We start from the raw sequence: 19,960 nt of genomic DNA, 5'->3' as shown, positions 1-19,960 counted from the left end.
AGTGGACAATGCTTTGAGAATGTATGGACAGAGTAACCAGAGGACATAACATGAAATTAAGTAAGACCCTTATAAATAAGGATGTATAGATGTGCTTCTATATGAGAGTGGTGGATGAATGGAACAGCTTTTTGACTGAGGACATGGTTAATGCAGATGGTATACATGAATTCAAGAGGTTCTACAAGAGAAGAGAGCATTCAAGAGATTGAGGGGGGGGGGGATCATCCCATGAGTGTAAAACTCCTTCCCCATATAGTACAAATAGGTAATCACCTCATCACTTCCTGCAATCTACACTAATAAAAGAGCTTGTTAGAGTGTGTGTGTGTGTGTGTGTGTGTGTGTGTGTATATTAAGCAGTTACATGGCTGCATGACAATGACAGCTAGAAACTTGAAACTCTGTACGGGTACTAAGGGAATCCCTACTGTCGTGCACAGACAATGATATTTTACATTTGGTATAGGCATGTTTGTGTAATTACCTACTTGTACAGCAAGAGGAGAGAGTTCAACACTCATAAAGTTCCACCTCCTGTACTTTCTATTCTCTCAAGTAGACTTTTAAACATGTTCAAACTGCTAACATTTAATGTCTTACTGGTCATTTTATTCCAACAATCCACCTGCCTGACAATAAACCAATGCTTAAGAACATCCATTGTAATTCCCTTTTTTACCCATTTCGCTCTAGTTGGCTTGTGGTTACTTTAGTGCTGCATCCTAACAATTTTGTTTATCCATGCCAGGAAATAAGCCTATGGTGGTTAAACATATTAACTAGTGTAGCATTCATTGTGAGGGCTGTAATGCATCTTTGACCAAGGAAAGAATTCTCGAGACAATGTAGTCCCTGGGCATTGCAAGTCTTAATATCTAACGACAGATTATGACTCAGACAGCCAAAGAATGTGATTACAAAGCAGCTCAGAGTGCAGAAAATTATAAGCAATGCAACATAGGCAGGACTTGACAAAGCAGAAGTGAGAAGACAAAATAGCAACCTACAAATGTGCCATGGATCTGGTCTAGGTTCAAGCTCAACAATGCCTTTGTTCAGCTTGTTAGCCCTTCTTCAACCAGTGTTTGCAGGATGATCCTAAAGTTTCCCATAGGAAACCAACAAGACTGAGGTCTTTATGAATCAATTTCAGAATCAACTACTGGGTTGTAGCCTTGATAAGGTCAAGATGGTTAATTTTTAGACCTTGTTTGAAGGCAAGGCTGCTGAAACCATCTCATCGAGGCAAAGTGCTGTGACTCAATGAAAGAAGCTCTGCTAAAGGTTTAAAGTGTAACACTGGAAAAGGACAGAAAGCTGTACTCTACTGCCCGCTTCCAAGAGAATGAGACATCTAATAAGTTCAGAAACCTTAAGGGTCTGCAATTTGACTGTCTTGTAGAATCAGGGAGTACTGAAGCTCTGGAAGGTACATGTAACATATTCTTAAACTATCAGTTGGAGAAATCTAGTCCTAAAGGCTTAGTTGCTCACTTCAACTCAGTATAAGTTAAAGCCTTCCAGAGTATGCTGGACCTAGCTGACACATATTTCAAGGCATTTCGGTGCTCTGCAAGGAAGCAACTTAAACCAAAGAAGCTTCTTCCTTCACCCTACAAGAACTATCCCAAAAACCACTGACCTTGGTCCAACACCATTGGCACCAAAGACCACAGCCATCTCACAGCCTAATTTGAAGAGCCAGTGGTACACAATTTTCAAGGAGAACAACCACAACAACAAAAAATGTAACTCTCAAACAGTAAAGCAGGTCTGCATCACAGGATGGATGACAGTCAAGGACAAGGACAATCTCCTGTCAGCTACTGATGACATCAATAAAAATCCACTGAATATTTTAATCTATTGCAGTCTAATTCAGATAACTTTCTTGTATAGGTCCACAAGCTGAAGGAGAAACAGTACAAGTGATAAGGGATGGGGGTGCCACATACTATACTGCATACAGGCTAAAATTGTGAATCTCTATCAATATGCAGAGAGAATCATAACATAAATAGCTGGTGGTTCTGATCACAAGTTTATAAAGGGGAAGGTATGTGTTGCAGTGTACAGCCATTCATGCCAAGACTTAAGGTCAATAATGTCCCACATACAATCAGATCTGTAACCAAAGAAGTGCCAGGAGAAGTTCATGCAGTCATCAACTGGGATAAGGAAGATAGGCTGAAGGAAAACCAGTCCCTCTTCAGGAGGCTACACCAAATGATCCCTCTCAATGGATCTGATATCAGTAAGGACCAACAAACAGGTGACATGCTGATGAAGACTCTACAGTATGTAATTCAATATAAAGTTTGTCAAAAGGGCAACCAAATTATTCATTACCTAGAAAAGCGATCGCAAATCTACCATCAGGCAACCTATAATTCCAGTAAAGTAAGGCTCCTGTTGGTGGTGCCAGCAAAAGATTGGCTTTGAGTGGTCTCATGGGATACAAAGAGACACAAGAACTGAGGATAGGCATTGCTCTTCTGGAATAATATGGGCCACAACATTTTGCTGATGTGCTGTTTATATGACATCTGCCAACATACCAACAGCAAGGGAAGGGTTCGGGAAGCACCTTTCCAAACCTTGCCCCATATACCCAAATCCTTAGAATGAGCAGCACTTGATTTAGTGGGACCCGTTAACCCATGAACTACTGACAGTTCTACATACATCCCGACACAGTGGACTTCACTATGAGAGACAGTTTCTTGCAAGTCTAGTGACCAAGATGATATGGCAAAGGCACTTTTCCAAATATAAGTATCTAGCAACAGGGGCTCCTAATTCATTTCCAACATGACATAAGAACTGTGCAGACTTCCTTTCATAAAATGGTTGAAGACTACTCCCTATCATCCCATGTGCAATGGACTCTGAGAAAAGTTCACTGGGGCCTTATGGATGGAAGTGTGGAGCCAGCAAACAGCTAAGTAGTAACCAAAGTATACTGCACCTTTCTTATTTGCATTTAAGGAAGCCCCCAAAGTGATTTACAATTATCCCCACTTGAATTTCTGTATGAAAGGATAATGAATGGACTTTTAACATTCTTTGTGAGATGTGGAGTATTGAAGAATCATCACATGAGGTCAGGAGTATGTACTAGTATGTTCTTGATATTCTAAATCCAGGAGAACATCTCCAATGTCTAGTGCTACTTCCCTACTTTCAGTGGAAAGGACCATACACTACAGAATCATGTCCATGTGACATCAACTATATCGTCTGCATGGGGAACCCATCGATATAGTTCCATATAAAAATGGTAAAGAAATACTATGAGCCACTTGGTACTAGCAATTCTGTACCTTCAGATGCCTGGATAAAAAAAAGTTCAACTGCCAGGAGCTGGTAAAGGGTCATGACAGAAGTGTAGGAAATCCCCAGATCACTAGTACAACAACAGCAATGGTAGTCACTAAATAAGTTGGCCAATCAGTGGTTTTTGGCCTATGCTGGGGTGAAACAGGAAAGGAATTCTATACATATACATTAAATGGTAAGCTAAGCAAACACCAAAACCATCTGATTCAGGAGGTCATCTGCCTCAAAGGTGTGGCCACAGCAACAGCCTTCATAAATAAAGATCTCCAGTGCTGCTTCTTAGCATTTAGTGCCTCACCCTCAGGCCACTGGCAGAGAGCAAGTCTAGCACAGTGTTTGCAGAGGCTCCCACCTAATATTCCTAATGACTTCTTCTAACTACTGCTCCTACCTACTACTTCTACATAATGTTTCTACCTAATAATCCTGCCTAAATGTTCCTACCTACTACTTCTATCTACAGCTCCTACCATTTTGCCAAAAGGCAGGGCTAGCATATGATGCTCACTGCGGGAAAATCTAGAGCTATGAAGAATGAGCTGCATGAATTAAGTGTTGTCAAATGCAAAGGTGGGCAGGAATGGGTTCCAAAAGGACTGAATTCCTTGAACTCTGTCCATTATGATGACCTTGACCAAAAAGTCTGTTCTTTTCCCAGTTAGGACTGGAATGGGGACCAATGGTCCATTTTCAATTAATTCCAGACAGTCTAACATTCTTCAATCCTCTTTATTCTCCTTTTTTTGTCTCTTTTCCTGTTTTCCCAATAATGAATTTACTTTAAGTATAACAAACTTAACTCAATACAGTAACCTTTCACACATGTCTTTTTGAATGACTTTGGTGTGCCAAAGATTATTTGGAGAAAGACGATATCTCATTTCATCAAAAAGACTGAGAAAGAGACTGAGACTGAAATTAAATGTGTTTCAAAGCCTTAAGGCAAAGGAGAATCTAGTGTTGTCAGTAATTCAACTTCAAGTCAAGCAACTAGAGCTCCTAGCAAAATAACTGAACCCAGTAACCCTTGGCAGTACCTGGACAAATATTTTGAATATATGAGCCCCAAGAGTGTGCAGAACCTGGAATACAAGTGCTTGCTGTGTCTGCCAAACAAGAACTTACTCTCATCAAGCAACAAAAGCCAAAACAACCTCAAACGACATGTCTCCAGATGCCACTCTCACGTCCAGAACCAGTTCGACCAGTGCATCAGGGAGAGAGTGGCAATCCAGAAAAGGAAGAGGCAGCCAAGCGACTGTCTGGAGTGTCTTGGTGACAACAGGCAGAAGGCCACTGTTCAGCCAACTATACAGGAGACCATGACTGGAGTATCTAGAGTCACCGAAGCTCTCTTTGAAGAGGTCAGTAAATATAGTTGACATTCTTTCAACTTTGTATAAAAGTCTTCATGTCAGTCAGTTATGATGTAATGTAACGAATTCGTGTTTATTTCTTATTAGTTAATCACTTTCTTTGTGGACGACATGTTACCACTCGACATCATCGATTCTGATTCATGGAAGGACTTTATCAACACCTGTGTTCCTGGTCAACAAGTAATATCTAGGTGGATACTTACTATGTGTATTGAAGATAAGTATGTTCGTTTTGGCTATCTAACCCTCGCAGGCATTGAGATTCAAGGTCACATTGACCATGCTGATATAAGCATTTGTGAATGCACATTCTAGTTACTGAAGTTAAATAAATGTTTTGAGTGACAAATGAATATACATCAGAAAAAATTAGTAATTTTTTTTTTTTTTGCTTTGTCGCTGTCTCCCGTGTTTGTGAGGTAGCGCAAGGAAACAGACGAAAGAAATGGCCCAACCCACCCCCATACACAATGTATACACACACACGTCCACACACACAAATATACATACCTACACAGCTTTCCATGGTTTACCCCAGACGCTTCACATGCCCTGATTCAATCCACTGACAGCATGTCAACCCCGGTATACCACATCGATCCAATTCACTCTATTCCTTGCCCACCTTTCACCCTCCTGCATGTTCAGGCCCCGATCACACAAAATCTTTTTCACTCCATCTTTCCACCTCCAATTTGGTCTCCCTCTTCTCCCCATTCCCTCCACCTCCGACACATATATCCTCTTGGTCAATCTTTCCTCACTCATTCTCTCCATGGGCCCAAACCATTTCAAAACACCCTCTTCTGCTCTCTCAACCACACTCTTTTTATTTCCACACATCTCTCTTACCCTTACGTTACTTACTCGATCAAACCACCTCACACCACACATTGTCCTCAAACATCTCATTTCCAGCACATCCATCCTCCTGCGCACAACTCTATCCATAGCCCACGCCTCGCAACCATACAACATTGTTGGAACCACTATTCCTTCAAACATACCCATTTTTGCTTTCCGAGATAATGTTCTCGACTTCCACACATTCTTCAAGACTCCCAGGATTTTCGCCCCCTCCCCCACCCTATGATCTACTTCCGCTTCCATGGTTCCATCCGCTGCCAGATCCACTCCCAGATATCTAAAACACTTCACTTCCTACAGTTTTTCTCCATTCAAACTTACCTCCCAATTGACTTGACCCTCAACCCTGCTGTACCTAATAAATTTGCTCTTATTCACATTTACTCTTAACTTTCTTCTTTCACACACTTTACCAAACTCAGTCACCAGCTTCTGCAGTTTCTCACATGAATCAGCCACCAGCGCTGTATCATCAGCGAACAACAACTGACTCACTTCCCAAGCTCTCTCATCCCCAACAGACTTCATACTTGCCCCTCTTTCCAAAACTCTTGCATTCACCTCCCTAACAATCCCATCCATAAACAAATTAAACAACCATGGAGACATCACACACCCCTGCCGCAAACCTACATTCACTGAGAACCAATCACTTTCCTCTCTTCCTACACGTACACATGCCTTACATCCTCGATAAAAACTTTTCACTGCTTCTAACAACTTGCTTCCCACACCATATATTCTTAATACCTTCCACAGAGCATCTCTATCAACTCTATCATATGCCTTCTCCAGATCCATAAATGCTACATACAAATCCATTTGCTTTTCAAAGTATTTCTCACATACATTCTTCAAAGCAAACACCTGATCAACACATCCTCTACCACTTCTGAAACCACACTGTTCTTCCCCAATCTGATGCTCTGTACATGCCTTCACCCTCTCAATCAATACCCTCCTATACAATTTACCAGGCATACTCAACAAACTTATACCTCTGTAATTTGAGCAATCACTCTTATCCCCTTTGCCTTTGTACAATGGCACTATGCACGCATTCCGCCAATCCTCAGGCACCTCACCATGAGTCATACATACATTAAATAACCTTACCAACCAGTCAATAATACAGTCACCCCCTTTTTTAATAAATTCCACTGCAATACCATCCAAACCTGCTGCCTTGCCGGCTTTCATCTTCCGCAAAGCTTTTACTACCTCTTCTCTGTTTACCAAATCATTTTCCCTAACCCTCTCACTTTGCACACCACCTCGACCAAAACACCCTATATCTGCCACTCTATCATCAAACACATTCAACAAACCTTCAAAATACTCACTCCATCTCATTCTCACATCACCACTACTTGTTATCACGTCCCCATTTGCGCCCTTCACTGAAGTTCCCATTTGCTCCCTTGTCTTACGCACTTTATTTACCTCCTTCCACAACATCTTTTTATTCTCCCTAAAATTTAATGATACTCTCTCACCCTATATCTCATCTGCCCTCTTTTTCACCTCTTGCACCTTTCTCTTGACCTCCTGTCTCTTTCTTTTATACATCTCCCACTCAATTGCATTTTTTCCCTGCAAAAATCGTCCAAATGCCTCTCTCTTCTCTTTCACTAATTATCTTACTTCTTCATCCCACCACTCACTACCCTTTCTAATCAACCCACCTCCCACTCTTCTCATGCCACAAGCATCTTTTGCGCAATCCATCACTGATTCCCTAAATACATCCCATTCCTCCCCCACTCCCCTTACTTCCACTGTTCTCACCTTTTTCCATTCTGTACTCAGTCTCTCCTGGTACTTCCTCACACAAGTCTCCTTCCCAAGCTCACTTACTCTCACCACCCTCTTCACCCCAACATTCACTCTTCTTTTCTGAAAACCCATACAAATCTTCACCTTAGCCTCCACAAGATAATGATCAGACATCCCTCCAGTTGCACCTCTCAGCACATTAACATCCAAAAGTCTCTCTTTCGCGCGCCTGTCAATTAACACATAATCCAATAACGCTCTCTAGCCATCTCTCCTACTTACATACGTATACTTATGTATATCTCGCTTTTTAAACCAGGTATTTCCAATCACCAGTCCTTTTTCAGCACATAAATCTACAAGCTCTTCACCATTTCCATTTACAACACTGAACACCCCATGTATACCAATTATTCCCTCAACTGCCACATCACTCACCTTTGCATTCAAATCACCCATCACTATAACCCGGTCTTGTGCATCAAAACCACTAACACACTCATTCAGCTGCTCCCAAACCACTTGCCTCTCATGATCTTTCTTCTCATACCCAGGTGCATATGCACCAATAATCACCCATCTCTCTCCATCAACTTTTAGTTTTACCCATATTAATCGAGAATTTACTTTCTTACATTCTATCACATACTCCCACAACTCCTGTTTCAGGAGTAGTGCTACTCCTTCCCTTGCTCTTGTCCTCTCACTAACCCCTGACTTTACTCCCAAGACATTCCCAAACCACTCTTTCCCTTTACCCTTGAGCTTCGTTTCACTCAGAGCCAAAACATCCTGGTTCCTTTCCTCAAACATACTACCTATCTCTCCTTTTTTCACATCTTGGTTACATCCACACACATTTAGACACCCCAGTCTGAGCCTTCGAGGAGGATGAGCACTCCCCGCGTGACTCCTTCTTCTGTTTCCCATTTTAGAAAGTTAAAAAATACAAGGAGGGGAGGATTTCACCCTCTCAATCAATACCCTCCCATATAATTTGCCAGGAATACTCAACAAACTTATACCTCTGTAATTTGAGCACTCACTCTTATCCCCTTTGCCTTTGTACAACGGCACTATGCACGCATTCCGCCAATCCTCAGGCACCTCACCATGAGTCATACATACATTAAATAACCTTACCAACCAGTCAACAATACAGTCACCCCCTTTTTTAATAAATTCCACTGCAATACCATCCAAACCTGCTGCCTTGCCGGCTTTCATCTTCCGCAAAGCTTTTACTACCTCTTCTCTGTTTACCAAATCATTTTCCCTAACCCTCGCACTTTGCACACCACCTCGACCAAAACACCCTATATCTGCCACTCTGTCATCAAACACATTCAACAAACCTTCAAAATACTCACTCCATCTCCTTCTCACATCACCACTACTTGTTATCACCTCCCCATTTGCGCCCTTCACTGAAGTTCCCATTTGCTCCCTTGTCTTACGCACTTTATTTACCTCCTTCCAGAACATCTTTTTATTCTCCCTAAAATTTAATGATACTCTCTCACCCCAACTCTCATTTGCCCTTTTTTTCACCTCTTGCACCTTTCTCTTGACCTCCTGTCTCTTTCTTTTATACATCTCCCACTCAATTGCATTTTTTCCCTGCAAAAATCGTCCAAATGCCTCTCTCTTCTCTTTCACTAATACTCTTACTTCTTCATCCCACCACTCACTACCCTTTCTAATCAACCCACCTCCCACTCTTCTCATGCCACAAGCATCTTTTGCGCAATCCATCATTGATTCCCTAAATACATCTCATTCCTCCCCCACTCCCCTTACTTCCATTGTTCTCACCTTTTTCCATTCTGTACTCAGTCTCTCCTGGTACTTCCTCACACAAGTCTCCTTCCCAAGCTCACTTACTCTCACCACCCTCTTCACCCCAACATTCACTCTTCTTTTCTGAAAACCCATACAAATCTTCACCTTAGCCTCCACAAGATAATGATCAGACATCCCTCCAGTTGCACCTCTCAGCACATTAACATCCAAAAGTCTCTCTTTCGCGCGCCTGTCAATTAACACATAATCCAATAATGCTCTCTGGCCATCTCTCCTACTTACATAAGTGAGAAATACTTAGAAAAGCAAATGGATTTGTATGTAGCATTTATGGATCTGGAGAAGGCATATGATACAGTTGATAGAGATGCTCTGTGGAAGGTATTAAGAATATATGGTGTGGGAGGCAAGTTGTTAGAAGCAGTGAAAAGTTTTTATCGAGGATGTAAGGCATGTGTACGTGTAGGAAGAGAGGAAAGTGATTGGTTCTCAGTGAATGTAGGTTTGCGGCAGGGGTGTGTGATGTCTCCATGGTTGTTTAATTTGTTTATGGATGAGGTTGTTAGGGAGGTGACTGCAAGAGTTTTGGAAAGAGGGGCAAGTATGAAGTCTGTTGTGGATGAGAGAGCTTGGGAAGTGAGTCAGTTGTTGTTTGCTGATGATACAGTGCTGGTGGCTGATTCATGTGAGAAACTGCAGAAGCTGGTGACTGAGTTTGGTAAAGTGTGTGAAAGAAGAAAGTTAAGAGTAAATGTGAATAAGAGCAAGGTTATTAGGTGCAGTAGGGTTGAGGGTCAAGTCAATTGGGAGGTGAGTTTGAATGGAGAAAAACTGGAGGAAGTGAAGTGTTTTAGATATCTGGGAGTGGATCTGGCAGCGGATGGAACCATGGAAGCTTAAGTGGATCATAGGGTGGGGGAGGGGGCGAAAATTCTGGGAGCCTTGAAGAATGTGTGGAAGTCGAGAACATTATCTCGGAAAGCAAAAATGGGTATGTTTGAAGGAATAGTGGTTCCAACAATGTTGTATGGTTGCGAGGTGTGGACTATGGATAGAGTTGTGCGCAGGAGGATGGATGTGCTGGAAATGAGATGTTTGAGGACAATGTGTGGTGTGAGGTGGTTTGATCGAGTAAGTAACGTAAGGGTAAGAGAGATGTGTGGAAATAAAAAGAGCGTGGTTGAGAGAGCAGAAGAGGGTGTTTTGAAATGGTTTGGTCACATGGAGAGAATGAGTGAGGAAAGATTGACCAAGAGGATATATGTGTCGGAGGTGGAGGGAACGAGGAGAAGAGGGAGACCAAATTGGAGGTGGAAAGATGGAGTGAAAAAGATTTTGTGTGATCGGGGCCTGAACATGCAGGAGGGTGAAAGGAGGGCAAGGAATAGAGTGAATTGGAGCGATGCGGTATACCGGGGTTGACGTGCTGTCAGTGGATTGAATCAAGGCATGTGAAGCGTCTGGGGTAAACCATGGAAAGCTGTGTAGGTATGTATATTTGCGTGTGTGTGGATGTATGTATATACATGTGTATGGGGTGGGTTGGGCCATTTCTTTCGTCTGTTTCCTTGCGCTACCTCGCAAACGCGGGAGACAGCGACAAAGCAAAAAAAAAAAAAAAAAAAATATATATATATATATATATATATATATATATATATATATATATATATATATATATATATATATCAGCCAGGTGGCTGATTCATGTGAGAAACTGCAGAAGCTGGTGACTGAGTTTGGTAAAGTGTGTGAAAGAAGAAAGTTAAGAGTAAATGTGAATAAGAGCAAGGTAATTAGGTACAGTAGGGTTGAGGGTCAAGTCAATTGGGAGGTAAGTTTGAATGGAGAAAAACTGGAGGAAGTAATGTGTTTTAGATATCTGGGAGTGGATCTGGCAGCGGATGGAACCATGGAAGCGGAAGTGGATCATAGGGTGGGGGAGGGGGCGAAAATTCTGGGAGCCTTGAAGAATGTGTGGAAGTCGAGAACATTATCTCGGAAAGCAAAAATGGGTATGTTTGAAGGAATAGTGGTTCCAACAATGTTGTATGGTTGCGAGGCGTGGGCTATGGATAGAGTTGTGCGCAGGAGGATGGATGTGCTGGAAATGAGATGTTTGAGGACAATGTGTGGTGTGAGGTGGTTTGATCGAGTAAGTAACGTAAGGGTAAGAGAGATGTGTGGAAATAAAAAGAGCGTGGTTGAGAGAGCAGAAGAGGGTGTTTTGAAATGGTTTGGGCACATGGAGAGAATGAGTGAGGAAAGATTGACCAAGAGGATATATGTGTTGGAGGTGGAGGGAACGAGGAGAAGTGGGAGACCAAATTGGAGGTGGAAAGATGGAGTGAAAAAGATTTTGTGTGATCAGGGCCTGAACATGCAGGAGGGTGAAAGGATGGCAAGGAATAGAGTGAATTGGATCGATGTGGTATACCGGGGTTGACGTGCTGTCAGTGGATTGAATCAGGGCATGTGAAGCGTCTGGAGTAAACCATGGAAAGCTGTGTAGGTATGTATGTTTGCGTGTGTGGACGTATGTATATACATGTGTATGGGGGTGGGTTGGGCCATTTCTTTCGTCTGTTTCCTTTCGCTACCTCGCAAACGCGGGAGACAGCGACAAAGAAAAAAAAAAAATATACATATATATATACATACACATACACACGCACATATACACACACACACACACACATATACATATATATACATATGAAAAAAGTAAGAAATAATTTAGAAAACTGAAACTTCTAGCTTGAAATGAAATGAGAAAATGAATGTCACATAATGGTTCAACCTCTGGCTATGGAAAAGGGAAATGTATAATTTATTTACACAAACGTCAATAGTAGTTCTCATCAATTTAACCACTGTATCAATAAGCTTACTTATATCTTTAAATAAACTTTTTAAGGTTTGACGAGAAGAGGCAGCACCTGAGGGATGTCCTTAACTCTGTACAGTGGTTCTCTACTGTGGCAGACATGTGATGTGCCCACAGGTACAATTGAATTTCAATAAAATCACTTTTACTTCAATTAAAAAGAACACTTAATAAACAATGAGTTTTTTCATACATATTCGCCATTTCCCGAATAAGTGAGGTAGCATTAAGAACAGAGGACTGAGCCTTAGAGGGAATATCCACACTTGGTTCCCTTCTCTGTTCCTTCCTTTGGAAAATTAAAACAGTGAGTTATCTTAATTAATTCATTACAATGCTCTTAAAATATAAATGAAGATTTTATATATAGAGAATACAAGTGAATCAATTCAAAGTACTCCATAATCCATTTTATTTCAGGTCATTCATGGGGATGACTGTGCACTGGATTGACCAGGAAACCTTCCTCAGGTAGAAGTCAGTCTTAGTGTGTAGATGACTCACCAGATGACACATCTTGGATGTCCTTGTGAAGATGTACAAGGCCACTTCTATTTCGCTATCGAGTCAAAGGTCTGCAGGACAACTACTGACAATGGCAGCAACTTCATCAAGGCATTTAAGTATACATATTTTTTCTTAGATTTCATTATTCACATTCCTTTACTTTTATGATTATCTACATTTTCCAGGAAGGGGAAGAAGGACAAATAATATGGACATTGTTCAGGTTGAGGATCTGGCATCGACATTGGAAGATAAATAGGGATTATTGATCATTTCTTGATTTCTTTCACTTTTCAAAAGTCACACAAAGTATTGCATTTTCACTCAAACACACTAATTAAATAAATTTAACATTTATTTTCAGCTGGTTTAATGGAAGAGTCTAAATACGTCCAGCCGAAGCACACAAGGCATGCCATCTACAACATGAACCTTGTGACCACTTCTGACACTGACAAGGCCATTAAGAACTCACCATTATACAGGATGATGTACTGGACCACTTTTGGTAAAGCTACAGAGCTGTGTTACAAGCAGGAAGTTCACAAACCTCAGACACCATCAAGGCCAAGATAGGAATGCTGCTGACTGTCCCCACCATCACAAGATTTGAACTCTGTCTACCACAGGGTGTCTCGTTTGGTCAACATCTTCCAAAACAAGGAGAAGCTTCATGGACTACACTGGGCATGCAACATTCTTGGGATACCTTTGTTCTCATCTAGTGAGTAATTCTTTACTTTTATTATTTCATTTCACTTTTCTTTTTGAAAAGGTATAAATGTTAAAAATCAAAAGTAAAAAATATGAAATAAAAACTAAAAAATTTAAGTACAGGAATAAAATATTCTTCAAAGAGTATCTTGAGGTGATGCAACTGGTCTGTAAGGCATTGGACATCATGAAAGGGGAGGACAAAGCCTACATGGGGGGACCTCTGCCCACCTTGGCCATCTCTCTCAAAACTCTGAAGGAGCTGAAGGAAAGCATCAATGTTGAGATGTGTCAGCCACTGGTAGTTGCTGTCTGGAATGGCATCAAAAGCAGCTTTGGTCCCCTTTTAGAGGACATGGACTTCCTCCTGGCAGCTTCACTACACCCTCAGTTCAAATTGGGCTGAGTGAGACTGTTGGAGGACAACATCATGTATGACGATGAGACCACAGCCAAGGTGAAGAAGCATCTGATGAATATTCTGACGGACTCAGGCAGAAGTGAGGTGAAGCAGTAGTGAGGGTAAGAGTGACCAGGATGAGGAATTCTTTGGGGCTCTCTACGAGGGTGGGGTGAAAAGCAAAGAAACTGGGACAAAGTTGATGGAAACATTTCTAAGTGAGATGTCTGTAAAACCCTAATTCATCAACACCCATTCCTACGAACTGCACTGAAGGACTTGTTCATAAAGTTCAATACATCTAACCCTTTCAGTGCTGTCATAGAGTGGCTCTTCTCTATGGGGAGAGACATCCTCAAGCTGAAAAGATCAGGGCTCAGTGACAGTTATTACTGTGGTTACGTATATCAACTACAATCAATTACTATTTGTATTACTTGTACCAGTGTTTTCAATTAGTTGTTTGTTTTTCATTTCAAATAAATATCTTTCACTTATAATAAATGAAAAGACCAAGGGCTAAGGACCAAGTCAGTCCTAGTTTCTTTCTTTGGGATGGACTGTGACCAGGACTGTCAATCCATTTTGAGTCAAAGACTGGAACAGTCATTCCTTTTTGAGGACTGAGTGCCCACTTTTGGTCAAGTGTTACATATGAGGAATAGAGATCGCATGTTTGTGGACAGAATGCCAGTAGTCCACATGTCAGTCAGGCAGAAAGAAAAGACAACTACCTGGGTCGGAAGAGTGCAACTTGACAACCACTAAGTGCTGACTCACTAAGCAGATGTCATTAACCCTCCTGATACCCAGATGGGTAGTACTGGTAATATACCTACCTGGTCATGGTTGCCTACCAACTATAACCATTCAAAACAAATAAATCCCTTCCACTTTCCTCACCCCTATTTTCACCTTCAGTCCCTTGAAGTGACTGGATAGCAATGTCACAGTCATATAACATGTGACTAACTTATGTAAGTTAAAATTAACCATAAGTATGGGCACCACTTACTTTTTCTCGTTCTTTGATGAATTTTCTCCGTACTCCTGACCACCAGTGTAAGGAGTCAAAGGCAGAGTTCTGTTCAAGCACCTTCAACGCATATGCAAGTCCTGTCAAAGTAATATGCAGAGATGTGTTAGGATACAGGTGTCCAAAATAAATGCATAAATCATAATACTTCATACTTTAAAAAAATCTCACTGATCCTAATAACCAGGTTGCTAGAATGTCCACAATTGGTTAAACTGTGTGTGAGAAGTCACTTTCAGTGAGGATGTATCATAATGAATGGACAAGAAGAAGTACAGTCTCAATGAGTTACTTCTTGTTCCAAAGGTGTCCATCATTTCTCTGTTCCTCCATGGATTGCAGCCTTGAAGCTGCAGAAATCCTAGGGTTGGATGAAAATACACTAGGGTCACAATCATTCACAATTTTGTAATCTACTTTTCATTAATCATAACTACATCCATCCCTAGATTTATAAAATAGGTTACATTCCTAAAATACATTCTCAAATTAAATTTTGTAAACATGCCCATTTCTTCACTGACTTTCATTATAAAATGGGAGATACATTCCAACATTCCTAAATGTAATAAGTATCACTGGAAACCTGCTAAAAATTTCATTTCACCTTGTAGGAAATACAAAATACACTAAAGGTATGAGTGCCGAAAGTTTAGGGGTACCCCAAGGACACCAGCTTATCAAAAAGTTTTATCAATCAATGGGAAATATCAATAAAAGTTAAAAGAAAAATCCTGTAAATTAACATTAGATGCTGTACATACATCAAAATTTAGTGCACATACTAAGGTCATACTTTCCCTTATCTTGGTATGTGGGTATTACCATACTGTGTTATATAGGAATCTGACATTATAAGATTTTTTTCTGGTGTTAACATAGGTGACTTGTGATATGAGGGCACATCTACATACCAATAAAGAGCACTTGCCAATCTAAATGAGGGCAGGAAGAAGCATTTTGTACAAGTGAGTATAAGGTCCCCACAGGGAAAGTCATACAAGTATGGGTGCAGTATTTAAAATGTTAATAAAATTAGCGCATACAACATTCAACAATGTACAAAATAAAAAAAATGTTACTTTACTGCTGTATCACATTAAAACATCCAGTTTTACATCATAATTGATACTTTTTCTTTCTCTTTAATGACACTGCCACAACTAGCAGATGCTGGGCACTTTCTAACCAGTTTTAGAGGGTTACGGTACAGTTTTAATCATTAAATCTTCAAAAGCTTCACTTGGATATTCATGACTGCAAACCTTTCTTTGTCTGCAAATCAAACTGGTGGACAGTTTCTCTCTATATTCTTCTGTGGAATTTCTTCATAAATCAAAGGACGGATGAATTTTAATTAACCCAATATTTCAAAAATCACAAATAAAATGCTGATATTTGTGAGACCAGCCTGGTAAGCACACTCAAAGCCTAGTGGTTAAGACCATGCATTTCACTTAACATTGGAGGGGTTTGATGGCATCAACTGGACATCTGAGAATTGTGAATTTTGTTTGGCAATAATGAATCTAAAATTCTGTATATATAATTTTTTCATACTTCATTGCCATTTCCTATGTCATAAGGCAGTGCCAGGAACAGACAAAGAATCACCACATTCGCTCAGATCTATTCTCTAGCTGTCATGAGCAATGCACCAAAATGAAAGCTCTAATCCACAATCAAGCCCCTCAAATATTTCCATGGTTTACTCCAGCCACTTTAAATGTCCTGTTTCAATCCATTCACAGCATGTTGACCACTGTATACCACATTGTTCCAATTCACTCTATCCTGTTACACCTTTCACCTTCATGCATTTTCAAGCCCTGATTGCTCAAAATCTTTTCCACTCCATCCTGCCATCTCCAATTTGGTCTCCCCATTCTTCTTGTTCCCTCCACTTCTGCTACATATATTCTCTTTGTCACTCATTCTCTCGATATGTCCAAGCCATTTCAGCACACTCACTTCACTTCTCTCAATCACACTTTGATCATTACCACACCTCTTTCTTACCCTTTCATTACTTATTCAACCAAACCACCTTACATTACATATTGTATACCCACCTCGACAGAGCCTTGACTATAACCTATGCCTCGCTTCCATATAATATTGTTGGGACTACTATACCTACAATCATATCCATTTTTGCCTTCCCAGATACTGATCTCTCTTTCTACACATTCTTCAGCACTCCCAGAGACTTCACTTCCTCACACATCCTGGGACTCACTTCCACTTTCAGTCCAATCAGTGCCATGTCCACTCCCAGGTATCTCGAACAGTTCATTTCCTCCAAGCTTTCTCCATTTACATTCACACTCCAGTTAACTTCTCACTCACCCCTACTAAACCCAATAACCTTTGTTCTCTTCACATTTACCCTCAACTTTCTCCTTCATGCACACTTTCAAACTAAGTCACCACTTCTGCAGTTTCTCCTTTGAACCTGCCACCAGTGCAGTATCAGCACACAATGACTCATTTCTCAGGCCCTCTCATCTCTACAGACTGCATACTCTCTCCTCGAAGACTTTTGCATTTGCCTCCCTCACCACCCCATCCATTAACAAATTAAACACCCATGGTGATATCACAAATCCCTGCCACAGACCAATCTTCACTTGGAACCATTCTTTCTCTACCTTTCCTACTCATATACATGCCTTAAACCCAAGATTAAAAATTTCTCACTGCTTCTACTAGCTTTCCTCCCACACCTTATATTCTTAGGAGTTTCCGCAAATCACTTCTATCAACCCTACCATATGCTTCCTACAGATCTTTAAGTGCCACACGCAAATCCATCTGTTTCTCCAGGCATTTCTCACACACATTCTTTAAAGTAAACACTTTATCCACATACCTACCACTTCTGAAACCACACTGTTCCTCCCCAATCTGATTCTCTGTACCTGCCTTCACCCTCTTAATCACTAACCTCCTATACAACTTAACAAGTATACTCAACAAACTTTTTTTTTTTTTTCTTTGTCTCTCTCCCACGTTTGCGAGGTAGCGCAAGGAAACAGACGAAAGAAATGGCCCAACCCATCCCCATACACATGTATATACATACGTCCACACAGGCAAATATACATACCTACACAGCTTTTCATGGTTTACCCCAGACGCTTCACATGCCCTGATTCAATCCACTGACAGCATGTCAACCCCAGTATACCACATCGATCCAATTCACTCTATTCCTTGCCCGCCTTTCACCCTCCTGCATGTTCAGGCCCCGATCACACAAAATCTTTTTCACTCCATCTTTCCACCTCCAATTTGGTCTCCCACTTCTCCTCGTTCCCTCCACCTCTGACACATATATCCTCTTGGTCAATCTTTCCTCACTCATTCTCTCCATGTGCCCAAACCATTTCAAAACACCCTCATCTGCTCTCTCAACCACGCTCTTTTTATTTCCACACATCTCTCTTACCCTTACGTTACTTACTCGATCAAACCACCTCACACCACACATTGTCCTCAAACATCTCATTTCCAGCACATCCATCCTCCTGCGCACAACTCTATCCATAGCCCACGCCTCGCAACCATACAATATTGTTGGAACCACTATTCCTTCAAACATACCCATTTTTGCATTTTTGCTTTCCAAGATAATGTTCTCAACTTCCACACATTCTTCAAGGCTCCCAGGATTTTCCCCCCCTCCCCCACCCTATGATCCACTTCCGCTTCCATGGTTCCTGTCTGCTGCCAGATCCACTCCCAGGTATCTAAAACACTTTACTTCCTCCAGTTTTTCTCCATTCAAACTTACCTCCCAATTGACTTGACCCTCAACCCTACTGTACCTAATTACCTTGCTCTTATTCACATTTACTCTTAACTTTCTTCTTTCACACACTTTACCAAACTCAGTCACCAGCTTCTGCAGTTTCTCACATGAATCAGCCACCAGCACTGTATCATCAGCGAACAACAACTGACTCACTTCCCAAGCTCTCTCATCCCCAACAGACTTCATACTTGCCCCTCTTTCCAAAACTCTTGCAGTCACCTCCCTAACAACCTCATCCATAAACAAATTAAACAACCATGGAGACATCACACACCCCTGCCGCAAACCTACATTCACTGAGAACCAATCACTTTCCTCTCTTCCTACACGTACACATGCCTTACATCCTCGATAAAAACTTTTCACTGCTTCTAACAACTTGCCTCCCACATCATATATTCTTAATACCTTCCACAGAGCATCTCTATCAACTCTATCATATGCCTTCTCCAGATCCATAAATGCTACATACAAATCCATTTGCTTTTCAAAGTATTTCTCACATACATTCTTCAAAGCAAACACCTGATCCACACATCATCTACCACTTCTGAAACCACACTGCTCTTCCCCAATCTGATGTTCTGCACATGCCTTCACCCTCGCAATCAATACCCTCCCATATAATTTACCAGGAATACTCAACAAACTTATACCTCTGTAATTTGAGCACTCACTCTTATCCCCTTTGCCTTTGTACAATAGCACTATGCACGCATTCCGCCAATCCTCAGGCACCTCATCATGAGTCATACATACGTTAAATAACCTTACCTGACCAGTCAATAATACAGTCACCCCCTTTTTTAATAAATTCCACTGCAATACCATCCAAACCTGCTGCCTTGCTGGCTTTCATCTTCCGCAAAGCTTTTACTACCTCTTCTCTGTTTACCAAATCATTTTCCCTAACCCTCTCACTTTGCACACCACCTCGACCAAAACACCCTATATCTGCCACTCTATCATCAAACACATTCAACAAACCTTCAAAATACTCACTCCATCTCCTTCTCACATCACCACTACTTGTTATCACCTCCCCATTTGCGCCCTTCACTGAAGTTCCCATTTGCTCCTCAACAAACTTATACCTCTATAATTTGAACACTCATTTTCATCCTCCTTACTTTCATACAATAGCCCTATACATGCATTCCACTAATCCTCAGGCAATTCACCATGATCCATGAGTAAACTGAAAATCCCAGCTAAACAATCAACAACACAATCACCCCCTTCCTCAATAAACTCAACTGCAATACAATCCCTCAAGCCGTCTTACCACATTTCATTTTATGTAAGGCTTTCACCACCTTTACTCTCCTCATCAAATCACTCTCCATGACCTTCTCACTTTGCATACTACCCTGACCCAAACACCTTTCAGCTACCATCCAATCATCAAACACATTCATCAGTTCTTCAAAAT

At 41.1% G+C, this 19,960-nt stretch overlaps 1 protein-coding gene across 1 annotated transcript in view; it reads right to left on the bottom strand.

Annotated features, from left to right (window-relative positions):
* SWIP (strumpellin and WASH-interacting protein) overlaps positions 1–19,960 on the bottom strand; it is a 320,197-nt gene that overhangs the window by 28,701 nt on the left and 271,536 nt on the right. The window contains exon 21 of the mRNA XM_071678856.1: positions 14,691–14,791. Coding sequence (XP_071534957.1) covers positions 14,691–14,791 — 101 coding nt within the window. The remainder of the gene's footprint in view (positions 1–14,690; positions 14,792–19,960) is intronic.

Source organism: Panulirus ornatus, chromosome 28, assembly GCF_036320965.1.
Source record: "Panulirus ornatus isolate Po-2019 chromosome 28, ASM3632096v1, whole genome shotgun sequence".
NCBI classification, from domain to species: domain Eukaryota; kingdom Metazoa; phylum Arthropoda; class Malacostraca; order Decapoda; family Palinuridae; genus Panulirus; species Panulirus ornatus.
Note: the sequence above shows the minus strand (reverse complement) of the source record. Positions and strands in the feature narration are given on the sequence as shown.